Source organism: Protomyctophum parallelum (assembly GCF_964188405.1).
Source record: "Protomyctophum parallelum genome assembly, chromosome: 16".
NCBI classification, from domain to species: domain Eukaryota; kingdom Metazoa; phylum Chordata; class Actinopteri; order Myctophiformes; family Myctophidae; genus Protomyctophum; species Protomyctophum parallelum.
Window position 1 is genome coordinate 15,061,669 of NC_139711.1, and position 19,184 is coordinate 15,080,852.

At 41.8% G+C, this 19,184-nt stretch overlaps 1 protein-coding gene across 1 annotated transcript in view; it reads left to right on the plus strand.

Moving 5' to 3' along the window:
- The window catches only part of psd2 (pleckstrin and Sec7 domain containing 2), a gene marked incomplete at its 5' end in the record, with an annotated part of 44,328 nt that overhangs the window by 16,403 nt on the left and 8,741 nt on the right, over nucleotides 1-19,184 (plus strand). Inside the window, 8 exons of the mRNA XM_083786206.1 lie at nucleotides 9,002-9,202; nucleotides 10,056-10,136; nucleotides 11,009-11,121; nucleotides 11,606-11,664; nucleotides 17,095-17,184; nucleotides 17,766-17,809; nucleotides 17,981-18,171; nucleotides 18,676-18,746. Of these exons, the coding sequence (XP_083642332.1) occupies nucleotides 9,002-9,202; nucleotides 10,056-10,136; nucleotides 11,009-11,121; nucleotides 11,606-11,664; nucleotides 17,095-17,184; nucleotides 17,766-17,809; nucleotides 17,981-18,171; nucleotides 18,676-18,746 (850 nt within the window). The remainder of the gene's footprint in view (nucleotides 1-9,001; nucleotides 9,203-10,055; nucleotides 10,137-11,008; nucleotides 11,122-11,605; nucleotides 11,665-17,094; nucleotides 17,185-17,765; nucleotides 17,810-17,980; nucleotides 18,172-18,675; nucleotides 18,747-19,184) is intronic.

The following is a 19,184-nucleotide window of genomic DNA, read 5'->3' on the forward strand; positions in this document are numbered from 1 at the left end:
TCTCTGCATTTGTTTTCTAATATTGTGACATAATAGCCAACCTTTTGCTCCTGTCCAGCATATATAGGCCTACAGTTATTAAAATAAAGTAAACTAGAAAAAGTCTCCACCAGGAGGATAGGAGTGTGTGATGTTTGGCAAAATGTTTAGGAGGTGTGTGTGTCGCAACGCGGCCTCTTGTAGCGCCACCATGATGCTGATTTGAAAACTGTCAAGTGGCATTTCTTCCTCAGCCTAGTGGGAATATGCATGCACTGTTTCACCGCAATCGGACGCTGCGTTGAGGAGTTGTGGCGATTTGTACAAAACGGGTACAAAGCGGGCTACTCCTGAAAACTTTAGAAGCCAATCGTAGCCAATCAGGATGGATTATGAGAAACAAACCCGTCTTGATCACATGACTATGGAGAGCATGTGTACCGATTTGCATGAAATTTGGATAAAATCTGAAATATAAAAATAATTTGTTTTACATAATGTCGACCTCCTGGTGGCGCTATAAAGAGCAGATGTGAAAAAGTCCAGGCAAAGGTTTTTCCTTGGCCTCTAGGGAGTGTGCATACAAAGTTTTACACAGGTCTGTGCAATTAGAGGTGAAAACACTAATCGGCCAGTTATAGCGCCACCATGAGGATGAGTTGAAAATGTTCCAGTGGTATTTCTTCCTCGGCCTAGTAGGAATGTGCGGAAATCACACGATGTGTTCATGATTTGTGGCATTTTGTTTGAAACTGAGCACTCCTGCGAACTTTGGAAGCCAATATTAGCCAATCAGGATGGAGTCTGAAAAATCTGAAAGACCGGTTTCGTTGAATGGCTCTAGAGAGACTGTGTACCAATTTGCGTAATGTTTGGACAAAATCTGTAGGTGTACTGTCCAAAAATTTTTTTTGCACAAAGCGGCCTCCTGGTGGCGCTATAAGATGTGAAAACCTTGGAGCAGAGGTTCAGCCTTGGCATTCAGGGAGTGTGTGTGCAGACTGCAGAGTATGGCTACGATCAAGCCAACGGTGCCAGAGATTAGCTGTCGACAGACGGACACACAGACTCACGGACAAAAAGGGAAAAAACGTGTACAGTATGGAAAAATGGGGGGGGGACTTTTTACAGAGGCCGGTTTCAAATTGCAGCCTTTGAGAGCAGTTTTGAAGGAGTCTAGGGAATTACATTTCTTAATGGCTGTTGGTATAGGGAGTTCCACATTTTGGTGGCATAGGAGCTAAATTAATTTAACGCCTTGTTTGAGCCGAATCTGGGTTGCACGTGGTTTGTTGAAGTCCCTCTGGTGTTGTGGTTGTGGACTTCGTTGACAAATAAGTATTTTGACAGGTGTAGCGAATCTTGTAGACGAGGCCCATTGCAAGATGCTGTACTCTGTCGTCAACCCTATAAGCCATTCATTCCTGCCTATCAAAATGGGCAGGGGTGAGGTGGGTTCTGGGAGTAAGGTAGCCTGGTCAATTTATTTTGGGATGTCTACTCTGGGGCCTTGTTTTAATGGCCTTTGAGGTGCTGTGGAACCATGAGGTGCATGCATAGTCGAAGAAACCTTGTATGAGGGCTACTGTTAGGGTCTTCAAAGTATTTTTTGCTGACCAGTGAGGAGATCTGTTCTTTGGTTGACTTACTGTCTCAAAAATAAGCCATACGACTCTATAGTCTCAATTCCGATCTGTACCATATTTCATATTTTCCATCTTAATAGAGCGTCGCAGTCCCGACCCCTTTCATGACGACGCCAGGCCCAGGAAATAATTCCCAGTGCATTTTTCCCATAGACATTTCAAAACGTATTTATTTAAAGACCTTATAAGCGTCGTATAAAGCCAACTCGAGTTGTGACAAATCATGACAACAAACACAATATTTTGGACCAAAGAAATAATGACAAAGAAGAAAAACAACAAAAAAAGTGTTGTAACCTGCCATTTTCTTCTTCTTTCTAATTATTTGTTCGGTCCGAAAAATTGTGTTTGTTGTTATGATTTGTCACGACAAGAGTTGGCTTTGTACGAGGCTTAAAAGCTCTTTAAATAAATACATTTTAAAATGTCTATGAGGAAAATGAACGGGGAATCATTTCCTGGGCCCTGGTAGGGGGCGGGACTGCGAAGCTCTATTGGCTAACATTGGCTTTCAAAGTTTGCAGGATTGGCTCTGTTTAAACGAAAAGCCTCAAATCATGAATTCGCACTTTCCTACTAGGCTGAGGAATATATCTCACCCTTTTCACATTGGCCTGTTATAGCACCACCAACAGGTGGATTTTAGCAAAACACATTTTTGGAACAAAATGCCTCAAATCATCTAATAGACATTTCAGTAAGCGCGGCCCCTCCCCCGTTACTGGCGCTTACCGAAAGGTCTATTGCCATCAAAGGTGCACGCTTTTCCCATTTTAAAAGTGCCCAGTGAGGTAGCCTGTCTAACTAAATAATAATATTTTAAAATCTGATCTAAAAGCCACAGGTAGCCAATGGAATGAGGCCAGAACCGGGATAATATGGTCATATGTTTTGGTTCTCGTAAGAACCCTAGCTGCAGTATTTTAACCCTAGCTGCAGAAATAGTTAAGTATATCCTTTATCCACAAAGTGGGAATGTCAGTGTTTTAAATAAAATAAACACTGAGGACTAAAGTTGTGTGAGGACTTCACTTCTGTTTCGTCTTTACAGTGGCGCAAATGTATCGTAATATAAATCAAAATCATCTAAGCATAGCTTGCCGTTTAGCAGGAATGGATATTAAAAATCACACTCGTGTGACGTGAGGGGCGCCTGGTAATGTTTATTTTTAAGTGCTCTAAAGCAAACATTCAAAGTCCATAGACTTAGCTGCCACTGTTTGTTAAAAGTGCTCTAAGCAAGCATCCAAAGTCCATAGACTTGGCTGCCACTGTTTGTTAAATGTGCTCTAAGCAAACATTTAAAGTCCATAGACTTGCCATATGATGTCATTTCAAAAGCCAGGCGTTGGAGCACTAACGCTCCAAAAAAATGCTGGAAATTCCTCCCTTGGATTAGTTCTAGATTTTCTGTGTTTTAGCTACAGTGAATTTAGTTTTCAGTTTGTTTTCTGTGCAGCACATTTTCCAACCCTGTGTTGTAAAATGTGCTATATAAATAAAGTGGATTGGATATATAGCATTCAGAGACTATGAAGGAACTGGAAGGTTGGACTCTTTCTCTTAAATTAGGGCTGGGACAACTGATTATCATGATTATTTCAAACTTTTACTATTAATGTAAAAGGTTTTATATATATATTACGATTGAAGAACCAGTCGGATTGAAAAGGGAAACAACAGGACTTGGTTAATTTGTATATCAGGTGAGAGTTTTTATATATATTTTTTTATATTTGTATAGCAGGTGACAGTTTTTAATACTCTTTCTGATATTTGTATAGCAGGTGACAGCTTTTTCTTAAGTCATAGGCTAAGTAAGTTGATATGGTTGACAAGACAAATCCATTCAAATCTCAGTAGAATTGTGTTCGACTAGAAAGGTTGGCGTTGACATTTTCATATAGCCTAGTTGTAACTCCCTTTATTGCATCTGTCTGTGTCTCTCTCTGACACACACACACACACACACACACACACACACACACACACACACACACACACACACACACACACACACCCCTCTTGATTGCAGACACCTTGTGGGTGTGGATGGGACAAAATCACGAAGATTAGTATTAGTCACTGACATGCTGCATCATGCTCTCTCACAGTACACACACACACACACACACACACACACACACACACACACACACACACACACACACACACACACACACACACACACACACACACACACACACACACACACGGAGAATACACATCCTGAGGACATAAGAACAGGACAGTTTGAGTTAAATAGAGTGGTTTTACTGTCTGTCACTTGGCCCATAACAAGGCCTATGTTGAATGTTTGATGATGAGGTCTGTCTCTCTTGGTCTTCTGTCACTCTCTCTTAAACTCACCCTCTGTTTGTGCCTGCATACATGTGTGTCTGTATTTGTAAATGGTAAATAGTGCATTTATATAGCACCTTTATCCAAGGCGCTTTACATAGATTGTGCATTACATTCACACACACATTCACACAACGATGGCGGCAGAAACCATGCAAGGCACCAACCTGCACATCGGGAGCAATTAGGGGTTCAGATTCTTGCTCAAGGACACTTCGACACTAACTCTGGGGGAGCCCGGGTTCGAACTGGGAACCTTGCGGTTCCCATCTGTGAACATGCGTTCACGTCAGTGTTTCGTCGCCCTTTTTTCACTGTCAAAAACGAAATAATAACTAACCGAATTAGTCAGCCGAATCTGTCGGCAACTCCGTTTTACGACGTGTAGATCTGTTAGTAGGAATGTGCGCATGTCATTCACAGACTGCATCGGAGAGACTGGCAATATGTTTTAGCATTTTGACTGACTGATTGAATGATTTATAAGGTCTATCTCTCTCTCTCTCACACACTCTTGTGTGTGTCTACTGAATTAATATGGTCAGGTGTGTGTGTGTGTGTTTGTATGTTCAATTGGGCATGCACCATACAGTATACAGGCATTTGGCAGATTTTATGTCTAATTGTCTATGCATGTGTGCTGAGATTGTGTCTTACTGTGTGTGTACTATGTATGTGTATATACCGCTACCGTGCACACCATACACAATTACACACATGTCTATGCATGATATTATTCACCTTTAGTTTAGTTAAGCAGGACACACACACAGGATACATGACATACAAGAGCGTGTTTGTTTTTTATTCTTTATTCCCCCTGTTCCCCGGTGTCTCTAACTCAGCCAGACATCGCCCTGCTTCCGCCATATCTACGGTAACCAGCACTTCACCCCGATGACACAGCGCTGTGTATTGAATTTAGGACGCTTAACGCAATTGACCTAATCTGATTGTTCCAAAAATAAACAACAACATGAATCATCTGTGGGGAATGCTGACGGTATCACACAGATGCACAGATAGACAGATGCCCCAAATTACGTTTCCACTGAGAGGGGAAGTAGTAAATGCGCCGTTCCATGGAGAAATGGCTTCAGTTCTATTTGCTTATTCACTGCTATTTTGCAATACAAATGTCAGACACAGGCATTTATTCGTCTGTTCAAATGCTGGACATGTTCATATATGCACATAGTAAAGTCTTCATTGTTAATGTAACTCGGATAATTTATCCTACTGTATCTCTAGGCCTGTCACAATTATCACATAATTACATCTACCGGTAATCACAATTATTTGAGGTAATCACAATCTTTCTTTGCATAATCATCATTTCCATGTTGAAAAATAGTGGAAATAGCCGATCTACAAGCTTGTAGATCTGCTATTTTCCACTATTAATTTGTTTTGAAAGTATTAAGTTATTATATACTGTATGTCCGTGTACATTTAAGCCCTGTGCAACTTTTGTTTATGAAGCCTAAAACAGTGGTTCCCAAAGTGGGGTCCGGGGTCCTTCAGGGAGTTCCAGGGGGTCCCCAGCTAAATGATAGTTTGGAACCAAATGGACCCTTATGGGTAGAGCAGGGACGTTACTAGCGCGACGCAGACAACGTTGGCTGCGTGGGGGCCCAGAGGCAAGGGGGGCACACGGCTGCCCACCCGTGCCGTCTGTAAAATAAAATTATAAACGCATACAGAGATGCAATGACAGTTGAGTTGAACAAAGTTTGGCGGGGCCTGGTGGTGGCTGCTGCACACACAGCCACACACCAGTCCATACCATATGCATAGGCAGTAGGCACACATGTGCCCCGCCTCCCTCGAGTCCCTCCCAACAGCTCTCCTCTAGTAGAGTGTAGCCGCGGTCCCAAGCTGTAGGCTAATAACCTGAAGGAAGTCAGAGATTGTGCAGTGGGCTTTCCCACAAGTATCCCGACAGTTGGCTGATCAGCCTGCGTCGGGGCCCACTGACATCTAGTTGCGCGTCTGTCTGAGAGTGTACACGCGCTACGTCCAACCGGGGAAACTCTCCCCCTGAAAAGAAGCAGCTTGGACTCCTCATGCATAGAAGGAAGCATGAGGTCAGTCCGTGAGTCCGCTGCCCGCCAGGTTGGCAGAGGAAGTTTAGCGCCCAGGATTACATTAGATAATTGACACTGGGTGAAAAAATGGGTTACAAAATTGTGGGATATAAAAATAAAAAAAAAGAACCACAATGAAGTAAAATGTCATAGTCGTGACTCGTGACAGCCCTATAGTATCTCTGAATGCATAAATGAACATAGCTCTGGTCCATAGCTCTAATGCGTTTCATTTAGAGCTATGTTACTCTCAACTTCCGCCGCTCGCATGAATGCAGACCAGCCTCTCCTCTTTAGCGTAAATAAAAAGAACGTTTTTGCTACTCACCAAAACAAAGGCGAGTTGTGTCATTAGAAAGCCTACTTTCCTTAGTGGGCGCACTCTGAGCCCCCCACCACACGTATAAACTGTACTTTTTGGCCAAAAGGGGACTTTGTTTCCAACGGGAAAACAATACTTTTAGTTACTCCGCTGCGCCTTCTACCGATATTGCCCAGAGAATTGCCTCATAGAGAATATTTTCCTTCCTTTCTGGCCAAAAAGTACAGTTTATACGTGTGGTGGGGGGCTCAGAGTGCGTCCACTAAGGAAAGTAGGCTTTCTAATGACACAACTCGCCTTTGTTTTGGTGAGTAGCAAAAACGTTCTTTTTATTTACGCTAAAGAGGAGAGGCTGGTCTGCATTCATGCGAGCAGCGGAAGTTGAGAGTAACATAGCTCTAAATGAAACGCATTAGAGCTATGGACCAGAGCTAAAATGAACACAGGATTTTACTATGCACTATTAAGGGCGGCGTTATATCATGTGATCCAATGTGTGATCCGATGTATTAAGGCCACTGCTACGGAGATATGCATCCCGTTTCCATAGAGTGAGGCCTTAATAATTAGATTAGCCAAGTGATTAGATGAGACCTAGAAAGGAAACATCACTTGACATCACGTCATATCACTGTGCCCCGTTTATACATTTAATTGCACCGTGAAATACAATTTAGGCATTTAGCAGATGCTCTGAATCCAGAGCGACTTACAGTAGTATTACACATGGTAATACATCAAATACATAGAAATAGTCACCAAGAATCATTTAAGCAAGTTAAGAACATAATATCTGTCTAACAGTAGATTATCTGTGCATTGAGGCTATGAGTACACATTATAGAGTGCTACGTCTACGTAAAATGTTAAATTATAAATCTAAATGACGTAAGTTTAGCCTTTGCATAATGTAATGATCTTCAGTGTGATTTTACAATATCGCCTATGGTGAATGATTGTAACCGCATGCACAACTTAGAAACCCTGGATCAAAATAACTCACTCTACATGTCACTGAGAGACATGTATTGAAGACAGCTGGGTAGAATTCTAGTAGAAGTGGGCCCTTCCACAGCCTGCAGTAATAATGTAGATTATTCAGTGGCAATTAAACCAGGCCAATGACATCTGAAGTCACTTGAAAGTCATTTGACTTTTAATGAGCTTCTGTGTTGGCGTCCATGTATATTTTATAACCTCTAATTGAGTTTTCTTCTTACTTGAGAATGCGGCACAAATTGGCCTGGTGTATCTACGCCGTCTAATGTCGCGGTGGTAGGCTACTACAGACTAGAAGATGGGCTGAGATTAGCTCTCGTACTCAATCTGAATAGAAGTTCTGAAAAATGTCCCACCAGCTGTGAGACTATATTTGTCTACTCTATCTCTATGTCAACACTGTATGTATCACCCTCATGAATGGTGATACTGTAATATTCATTAAAGATGGCGTGTCGTGATTTTGGTACTTTTTCTGTTTTGTACGTGTCTGAGTTAACAGGTGTGGTTAGAAAGGTTCCCGGTTCTATCCCGGACTCCCCCCAGAGCTAGTGTTGAGTTAGTATAGCCTCGTGGACGGCAGGCGTTTTTGTTTTCAAAAGAAAAAAGAAAAGCCTGGGTGAACGCACCAGCAAATGTGCAAAAAACCATGCAAAATGTGGTGACGTCTGTGTTCTCCACTGTGTTCTACAGGGCGGGGGAGGGGAGGCAGGCATAGGTTGGTGGACCAATAGGGACGTCGGCGTCTGTTTCCAGCTCTAGTTTGATCCGCCCCTCTATGCTAAGTAAAGGGAGCGTTCTTTCAGGCTAGTGTCGAAGTGTCCTTGAGCAAGACTCTGAACCCCTAATTGCTCCCACTGAGCAGGTGTGTGTGTGTGTGTGTGTGGGTGAATGTGCATTGTGAACTTTGAAGCGCCTCGAAGGTGCTAAATGGGGCGCCCGCTGGCCAAGTGGTCCAGGCACATGCCACATACAGTATAGGCTTTGGCCTGAGTGCATCACGTGTTCATGTTTCGTTCATGACAACCTTTGCTGCGTGTCTCTCCCCTTCTCTCTCTCTCCCTCTTTCCTGTCTATCTTCACTTGATACTATCAATAAAGGCAGAAAAGCCAAAAAACGAATCTTTAAAAAAAAAAAGTATCAGGTGTCAGGTGTAAAGGAGCGACTTGGACACTCATGTATGAAGGAAGCATGAGTTCAAGTCCGTTGCTCTCCCCAGGTTGACGGAGGGTGTGTAGAGCCCAGGATCACATTAGATAATTGACACAGGGGTGAAAATGGGTTACAAAATCGTGGGATAAAAACTATAAAAAACTATATAAAAAAAAAAGTATATACAGTATATATATATATATATATAAAGGTGCTAAATACACCGTTTACCATTTGCAATGGGCTTTACGAGTGCACTTTGAGACCCACTGGTGTAGTGGAGTATTCCCAGTGAGCCAACATGCAGCACCCTGACTCTGTTTGACCAGAACGGAACAGAGCCTTCATTAGTATCATTGGTAACACCTGTGAAGGAAGTAGAGACAGGGCCCATGTTCTGTCTGCATAGAGCCCAACCCGTACGACCTGCATGTGTTTGTGTATTCTCCCTCAGCGATGCCAACCTCACGGAGGTGCTGTCGGACTCGGAGGAGTCGGTCCTGGGCAGCCTGGAGCGTCTGGACCGCGGCGGCAGCACGGACACGCTAGCCAACGGCTGCCGGGCAGACTGCGATGGCGCCAAGAGGCTGGCCAAGCGCCTTTACCACCTCGAGGGCTTCAAGCGCTGTGACGTGGCCAGACACCTGGGCAAGAAGTGAGCGCACGCACACACACACACACACACACACACACACACACACACACACACACACACACACACACACACACACACACACAAAGATTTGCACCACATTTTCATGATTTTTCAAAAATAGCAGATCGAGTGCCACGCTATGAGCTTGTTTAGTTTAGTTTAGTTTAGTTTATTTAGGATCCCCATTAGCTGTTACACCTGGCAACAGCTATTCTTCCTGGGGTCCTCACAGAATAATATACATACAAAAATTTAAATAAAAACAACATTACAGATATCACAAAAGAAATACATTAAAGCAACAACTATGTTTAGTGCATTCACTCTAGATTACATTAACTGGTATATTGACATAAACAGAATTACAATTTCGCCATATATATATAAAAAATACTTCAGTCTTTTCTTAAAATGCCTTTTACCCTTAATTTCTGTGATGCATACTGGTAGAGAGATCCAGAAAGTCATTGCCATGTACATGACTGTATTCTTCATTGCATCAGTTCTTGGTTTAGGCACTGTAAATCGACCCATTGCAACATGTCTGGTATTCTGTATGTGTCTATCACTGCTATACATACTAAAGTATAACAATGCTTAAAACACCAAAAGGGGTTCCCGTTCAGAATAAATCTGCTAGATCTGCTAAAAATAGCAGATCTACAAGCACCGACTTGTCCTGGGGGTCCTTGACATGAAAAAGGTTGAGCACCACTGACATACATTCAGAAAACGTTTAGGATTTATTTTGAGGATTTGAGGATTGAGGATTTATTCTCTCTCTCTCTCTCTCTCTCTCTCTCTCTCTCTCTCTCTCTCTCTCTCTCTTCCCCCCCCCCCCCCCCCCCTGCAGTAATGACTTCAGCCAGCTGGTGGCATCGGAGTATCTGAGTTTCTTCGACTTCTCTGGACTGACGTTGGATCGGGCGCTGAGGTAATGCATTGCTAACTATACTAAATCAAAATATTCTGAAAGAATTAAGTGGAGTCGTACTTAGTAACAATTAGATTGATTGATTGAATACTTTATTAGTTAATTAATTGTGTGTTTCGCATTGAAACACACATTGGAACATTACGATTTGTATTTCTGTTTACCTTTTAATCCAAACCACACCGGTAGGGACTCCTTGGGACTCAACCGTTTTAAGGTCAACCACAGCAACACCAGTGCACCTCATTGACTTGCAATGAGGTGCACTGGTGTGGTTGACCTTTAAACGGTTGAGTCCCTACCGCTGTGGTTTGGGCTTTAGGCTTCGTAATCACAAATTGCACAGGACCGATATGACGAATAACTTAAATATTCAAAGAAATAATTTATTTAATTAATTATTAATTTAATAATCTTCCCAAACATTTTTACAAAACAGCGGAAATAGTTAATCTACAAGCTTACAACATGTCACGAAGTAACGTGTTGTAAGCTTGTAGATCTGCTAATTCTGCAAAAAAGAAATAAGTTTGAAAATGCCCCTCGGGCACAAAAAGCCCCAGGGGTTTGTTTCCATTGTGGTCCATTGTCCTTGTTTCCACATTTTGTCCCAGAACTGATCCTCACCTCAGTCATGGGTGGAATTGTTCCTCAACACCAAATCGTAGATGCACAGGTAAAGAACACGCAGGCTTGATAGCAAGAGTAGCATACCTCGGAATGCATGACTTATCCTGCTAAAGTTAAAAACATAAACAAAGGTGCCCTTGCTCTGCAAACATTGCAATTCAGCGTGCGTGTGTGTGTGTGTTGTGAAAATGTTACGCAGACTTCTTGTTGACATTGCGGTTGTCCCTTCTTGCATGTGTCAGATCCTTCCTGAAGGCCTTCCCGCTGATGGGAGAAACCCAGGAGAGAGAGAGGATCCTCGTGCATTTCTCCAACCGCTTCTGTCACTCCAACCCACAGATGCCAACGTACGAAGGTCAGGCTGATGAGGATTTTTAGTAAATAAAAAAATAAAAGATCAATCCACCCATATCCATGCATTTAAATACTCTTAGCATATGTGTCTCAGGGTGATGTAAATCAACAAACTAATTCCTAATTACCAGGGGTCATCACCATACTGGCTTGTGGAAGTTGTCAAAGTTGTCAAAGTTCCGTTTTTGCCATGGACATACGAAATGAGTGGACAATAATATGACCACTTAAATAGCTAACCCTGAATTGTACTATAGCAGGTCTGTAACTCTCCTTTGTACACTCTCAGAGTTCAGGGGGTCCATTCACTAGTACTAGTTAGTCAAATCTGGGAATACATTTCTTGCCAAGAATGTTCTTCACCAATGTGTTTGTAAAGGTGTCTACTAACATATCCCACATTGGTGGGTGCGTGCGTGCGTGCATGCGTGCGCAACAGAGCAGCAACTGAGCTTAACCTTCGTGCGTTCATTGTTCTATTACAGATGGAGCCCACACGTTAACCTGTGCCCTTATGCTGCTCAACACTGACCTACATGGACACGTATGGACGGCCTTTTATTACCTTTTCTGTTGCATTGACCATGTTCACGCGGCGGCCATTTCTGCTCTTACTGTATGTGGTGCTCGGGGGTGGGGGTGGGCAGCAATATAGAAAGACTCTGTTACAAGTACCCTAAAAGTTACGAATTCAAGATGTACTTGAGTAAAAGTACAAAACGCTCCACATGTCCCAGACTCTTCTCCCTTCTGGCTCCAAAACCATGGAATGAACTCTCCATGGAATCAGAACTGCAGACTCACTCCCAATCTTCTGCCGCAGTCTGAAAACCACCTCGTCAGACTCCAGCTTAGCCCATATCACTTGCTGTAGCACTTGCCCTAGCCTTGACGACCTTGCACGTGTATGCAAAGGCTCAACTTGTGTAATTTAGATCTTTGGGGCTTTATTCATAGATATACAGTACGGTAGCTTGACAGGGAACGGGGAGAGAGATGAAGGGAAGACACACAGCAAAGTTTTGTCGGTATCGGGACTCGAACCGCTTAGCTGGCCCAGGCCATTTAGCTAGCATTTTATGTAGACATGGCACTCAATAGCTTTATTGTACAGTTTTTCTACTGTTAGGCAGATGCTAGGTTGTGATTACTTGTGATTACTTATGATTCTTGATGACTAGTATTTTTATGTATTTGACGTATTACCATGGGTTGTTCTTGCTTACTGTAAATCGCTCTGGATTAAGAGCATCTGCTAAATGCCTAAATTGTATTGGTACTTAAAGTACCAAAAGTAAAAGTATACTCATTATGCAGAAGTTTTCAAATGTATACAAATCTTTTGAAAGTGACGCATTGTGAGCTTGCAGATCGGCTATTTTCAAATGTTTTTTTAAATATATATAGGGCTGAAGTGGGTAATGTATGTTTTGTAATAATAATCAAAATCTACAAAGTAACAAAGTCTTCAAATAATTGTAGTTGAGTAAAAGTACAGTATTTGGATCCGAGATGTAGTAGAAGTATTGGAAATTGGAAATACTCCAGTAAAGTAACAAATACCTCAAAATTGTACTTAGTTACAGTACTTAAGTAAATGTACTTAGTTACTTAGTTCCCACCACTGTGGATGGGGGTGGTGGGCGGGCGACAATACCCCTGGACCCTGAAGCAAAATGGCCTCCCTTTGAATATGGTCAATTTATAGTATTTACATGTAGCTGCCACTGCACAGAAAATGTTCTACTAATCTTACTAGCTGTGCTACTGTTTTTAACAATGACTTCTCCATTTGTATGTCGGTATTTCTCTCCTAAATTCATTAATTTGTTTGCCATAATTGTAATAAATCTGTCTGTCTTGTTTCAGTATTGTCTTAACGTACATGGTTTCTTTATCCGTCTGTCTTTTGCTGCGCTTCCCCTTTGGCTCTGGTCTCCTCCTGCCTCTTTCTCTCAGTGTTTATACACTGCACGCTCCCTCGTCTATCTCTCTTTCTCTCAGTGTTTATACACTGCACGCTCCCTCGTCTATCTCTCTTTCTCTCAGTGTTTATACACTGCACGCTCCCTCGTCTATCTCTCTTTCTCTCAGTGTTTATACACTGCACGCTCCCTCGTCTTTCCCTCTATCTCTCTTTCTCGCTCCCACTCTTTATCCCGGCCTACTTTTTGACCTGTTTCTGTCTCTCCTCTCCTCTATTACTCTCATCCGTTTTTTTAAACTGGAGCTCTCATTGTCTTAAGAAGATACAACTCCATCAGTGTCTTTAATCCTGCCTCATGCATTCCCTAGAAGACCATTGATTGATTTGTTTCACTTTGAAGGACCCCCAGTTTGACGTGTACTAGGCCGTGGACCCCCATGATGTTTCAGCTCTGGGACCCCAATCTGCACTGTAAAATCCTGACAACTTAACTCTTGAGCGCACAAACCAAACCAAACCAAATGCACTCTGTTCGGGCTCCACTAAGTTTCCAGTTTTACACTCTCGATGTTACAATCCCATAAGGGTCCATTTGGTTCGTAACTTATCAATCATTTAGCTGCGGACCCTCTGGAACCTCCTCAAAGACCCCTGGGTGACCCTAGACCCCATGTTGCGAATAAGTGCCCTTGACCACCCTGTAAAGCTCTGTAAATCCTGATAAGTGCTTTAGCAACAAGGTGTCGTGTGACGTGTCGTTCGGCAAAAATAAAATCCACATTTTCCTAAACGTTTTAAATTGAATGTCCATCTCCAGCTGAAAATGCATTGACACGCTGCACAGCACTTGTTATGTTGGTGAAGCACAAATCAGGCATATCAAATCAGCATAATGCTCCACTCACAGTCACACTTCCAGTCTTCTATCTGCTTCTAGTGGAGAACCTTCCCTTCTAATAAGTTTCCTTCACATTCTTTCTCTCTCTTTTTTCCCCCACTGCTTCGGCTCTCGACCCCCCCCCCCCCCCCCCTGCTCCCCCCCCAAACCCCTGCTAAACATAATTGGTCCTTTGGTCTGTCCCTGCAGGTGGTGAGTATGCTTGTTGTACTAACATACTAGGCCATGAGCCCTCATCCTCACATCTGGTCCAGTGTTGATTCCGTCGACTAAAACTATGACGAAAAATGTTTGTCGCCTTTTTTCACTGATAAACTAAATGAAGATTAAACTAAGATTAAATATATTGACAATTTTGTCAACAAATAAAAACTAGACTAAAATGTTAGGAAGGGACTAGTGGACAAGAGATCCAGTAAGTAATTTTACACTTGGTTGCATGCTGAAATTGCCGATCTACAAGCTCACAACGCGTCGCAGCTTGAGCTTGTAGATCGGATTTTTTCAGCAAGTGTAAAATCAGTCATTATGACAGTATCAAGGCCCGTCAAAATACATTTTAGTCGACTAAATCAACTGTAGATTTAGTCGACAAAAATCTCATGATATTTAGTCGACTAGAACTAGACTAACACTAGAACATTCCAGGTGACTAAAATATCACTAAAACTGAATCAAGTTTTATTCCAAAGACTATGACTAAACAAAAATAGAAATGTGCTGCCAAAAACAACACTGATCTGTTCTTAGCAGGGGCGTATCGGTGTGCTCTGAGAATAGCATCAGAATAGCGGAATACTGGGTTGGATGAACAGGATGAACCACTATAAATTTCCCCTAAAAGCTAAAAAGGGACCACGTTGTCAACTTGTCACTGTCAGGCAGCAAAGCAACATCATCACATGGTTTTTTTTAATGGCCCAGACTGATGAAGAGAGAACAGATGGCAATTCTATAAGTATTTAATGCATGATCATTTTGGTCGATGCTTAAAGTATTTGTAATTTTTGGGGGTTTTTTGTTGACAGAAATTGCTGTCAAGAAAAGGTAGTATTCCTCTGACTCTCTTAAAAAGGCACGGTTACACGTTATCTCTGTAGTAAGACACTTCAAATTAATAAGGAGTGCAATGTCGTGCAAGTTGCAACGCTGAGAAATGTGTTTACAGAAAGCATCACAGGCAAGAAAAACAAAACAAGGAAATGTATCTTAACCAAGTAGACAAATTACAATACAGTAACAAGTAGAGGGATAAAGTTAGTTAGCCTACATACTGTAAAAGCCAGACTGAAAAAAGCCTACATAAAAAAATAATAATATATATATATATATATATATATATATATATATATATTAAAAACATAGCACGGGGTACCGGTCACGGGTGTGACCAGTAATGTGGGTACCATGGTGTGTGACCGCAATGTTACGGCACCGTAACATTACGGTATGGTGTGCACGCGCGCTAGAACTAACATTTTAAATACCGTACCGCTGAAAAATTTATAAATCACCATTACACCACTGGTTAATCCTTATCAACCCATTAAGATCTGAGGCCGATTTCTACAAATGCCTTCTAAACCAGTAGTTCTCATTCAAGATTTCTTTCCTGCTATTTCTGAATAGCCCAACGCTATTAAATTGACACAGACGCTATCCCGGTTTTAACCGGTTAACCACTCTGCTATCGGCACCCCAAAACTATTTCTTTATAGTCATAGTGCTTGGTTGTGAAGCGCTGACCATACAAAGACAGTGGCACAAAGTTATGTTATGACATGCAGTGTAGGTGTTATAGGATAAGGGAATGGATGTTCAGTTATTGCCATTAAACGGGGGTTTGTGTTCTACAGCACCTGTTGTGAGCACAGTCATTGTTTCATCATTCAACTGTTGTTCAGCACTTTGTAACACATGTTAAAAAGTGCTGTATAAATAAAGTTGTTATTATTATTATTATTATTATTATCATGCTTTTACTAGTAAATAGTTTACATTGTGATTCTAAAGGCACACATTTTCTATTCACTGGCGCATAGTTGTTTGTGATTTAAGAAGTACTGAATTAATGTGAGCTCACATTTTCGAGAGCACTGGCCAATTCCACTCTTTATTAGCCAAAGGCTGCTTAAATGACTGAACCAGTCATAAGACAAAGCTAATGTTTGAAACTGTCCAGTTGCAATGTTGTATTAGCTGCTTAATACTGCCACCCAGTGGAGGAACACAGACTTTCATGCATTGACACTGACGGCTCAACATTGCATTACATTTGCTTCTGTCTGAACTGTATTATGTGTACCATATGGCATGCTCCACAGTCACACAATGCATTTGATTCAAGAGATACATATTGTATTACCTCTAATCAATTCAAAACTTGTAATCCCTATGGGATCCAGGATCAGACAATCTAACTACATTTTGTCCCAGTATTTCAAAGCAATTCAGGGTAGGATTACTCAGATCCTAGTCTCCCATAGCCAGACGGAGCCATCTTATTTTTCAAGTTTACCGGATCCTGAATAGTAGTATAACTTTGTATAGGTAACCACTAATCGGTAGGCATTAATTGTTTTTATTCCAATCTTAGTCCTTTCAAATATTTCTGATTGTATTTTCTCTTTGAGATTTGTTTCAAATGTAAAGTGCGTTACAAATAAAACTATTATTATTATTATTATTATTACAAGTTATTGAATCTATCGCCACAATTTAGAGCAATCTATGAATTATGCTATTTTCCAAGTACACAACTCTTCCTTAAAATCACATTAAAAGGTTTCAGTTTACCAACTACGTATACGACTTATATATCGAAACATTATGTTTAAATTACCCCATTAAAACCATGTCAATTAAATGACACACATGAGTTCCAGGTCTAAATGGGTTAAAGCTTGGATTTGATTTCCTGATCCGAGTGAATATCCAAGTCACCTCGATCCTGATTTGGTGTTTTTGAACTGCCAAAAATCCAAATCTGATCCACTCGGGTAAAGGTTTTGAACTCTTGGGGCCTATGAAATGTATTCATTTCCCTGCATCTCTTTCCCCTCCATCTCTCTCGTCTCTTACATTTCATTTCACTCTACCCCTTTCTTTGCCTAATAATCTGTCTTTTGGTCTTTTATACCTCTCCTCAGAATATTGGGAAGAAAATGTCTTGTCAGCAGTTCATCAGTAATCTGGACGGCCTCAACAACGGCAAAGACTTCCCCAAAGACTTATTAAAGGTACAGCACTCAAACACTTTTTAAAAGTAGACTCTTCTTTGGCTATAGAGCGTCGCAGTCCTGCCCCCTCGAGAGACCCGGAAAATAAATCCCCGTTCATTTTCCTCATAGACTTATCAGAAAGTATTTATTTAAAGATGTTTACGCCGCGGACAAAGCCAACTCTTGTCGTGACAAATCATGACAACAAACAAAAAAATTCGGGCCAAACAAAGAATTAGAAAGTAGAAACAAACGGCAGGTTACAACACTTTTTTGGTTGTTTTTCTTCTTTATAATTATTTGTTTGGTCCAAAATATTGTGTGTGCTGTCATGATTTGTCACAACAAGAGTTGGCTTCGTACGACGCTTAAAAGGTCTTTAAATAAATACGTTTTGAAATGTCTATGGGAAAAATGCATTGAGATTCATTTCCTGGGCCAGGCGTTGTCATGAAAGGGGGCGGGACTGCGACGCTCTATTATCTCTGAAACTACGAGCGCTGTCAGTGGTGATGATCATCCATCCGATGTTCGGATGTGATTTTTTTTGTACGAAAATAGAGCCCTAAGTGTGTGTTTTTTTTCTTGCTTGTCTACAGGTGTTGTACAACTCCATAAAAAATGAGAAGCTCGAATGGGCAGTGTGAGTATCTTTAACTTTTTTACATCTTGGCTGATGGGGTGATTCGTCATGAATTTGTGCTGACTTTGTGCTGTGTGTGTGTGTGTGTGTGTGTGTGTGTGTGTGTGTGTGTGTGTGTGTGTGTGTGTGTGTGTGTGTGTGTGTGTGTGCGTGTGTGCGTGTGTGCGGCAGAGAGGAGGAGGAGTTGAGGAAGAGTCTGTCGGAGCTGGTGGAGGAGCAGTGTGAGAGCGGGAACAAGCGCATCACCCGGGTAACGGACGGCAACAACCCTTTCATCACCATCCCCATCCTCCTGAACGCCGTCACCTACAAACATGGAGTCCTGACCCGAAAGAGCCACGCAGACATGGACGGCAAGCGCAGTGAGAGCACACACACGCACGCACGAACGCTACAGATATCTCTGCTGTCGGGAAGAAACCACCTAACTCCAAAATGTTAATTATTTCAGGAAATTAAAAAAATAAAAAAGGATCAGGAAATGAAGAAAACAAATACCGCCTCATCAAAGTTGGTCTTGTGACTTTATATATTGTCAATTACTTGCATGAGAGGGGGAGAGGTGGCGGAGTTGCTTTAGCAGACAGTTTAAGGTTTTGTCCTAATCGTGTTTAATACTTTTCATTGGTTCAATATTTATAAAACCTTAAAAATGGAGTTAAGTGGTTTCCTCCCGATAGCGAAGCAATAATGTTTGCTGTATGTGTTACATAGAACCGTCTCTGCCTCTCACTGACTCACCCCTCTGTTTGTCTATCTCACTTCCCCCCTCTCTCTTTCGCTAACATCCTCCATTAATATGACGTCATCTCTCGCTCCCTCTCCTTCTCACATGGTTTCTTTCCCCCCCCCCCCCCCCCCTGCAGCCCCACGGGGTCGGCGTGGCTGGAAGAAGTTCTATGCGGTTCTGAAGGGAATGATCTTGTATCTCCAGAAGGTACTGCTGTTGCTATAGAAACACATATTCTGTGTGTGTGTGTGTGTGTGTGTGCACGCGCGCACGTGCATGCTTTGCGGGCGACTGTGACTTTTTTTGGGAAAGACGAAAATGTGTGTCCTACAACAGGGACTGCTCCAATACAAGTGTTTGTCTCCCTCTGCTGGTTGAACAGTGGTATTGACCAGGGCTGGGTAACTTTCTCCAAGTCCAAAGCTGTTCTACAAGCTCAACACGTGTCGCACTGCGACATGTTTTGAGTGTGACACGTTTTGAGTGTGACACGTTTTTGCTATATTTGAATTGAAATCCTGAATAATTATTTTGCTATTTTTTAATTGGAATCCTGAAAATGTAGTTATTTTAACTTCATGATGGACATAAAAATATATAGACTTAAGTAATTAAAGCAGGTCACGTTTGCATGTTTGGAATATC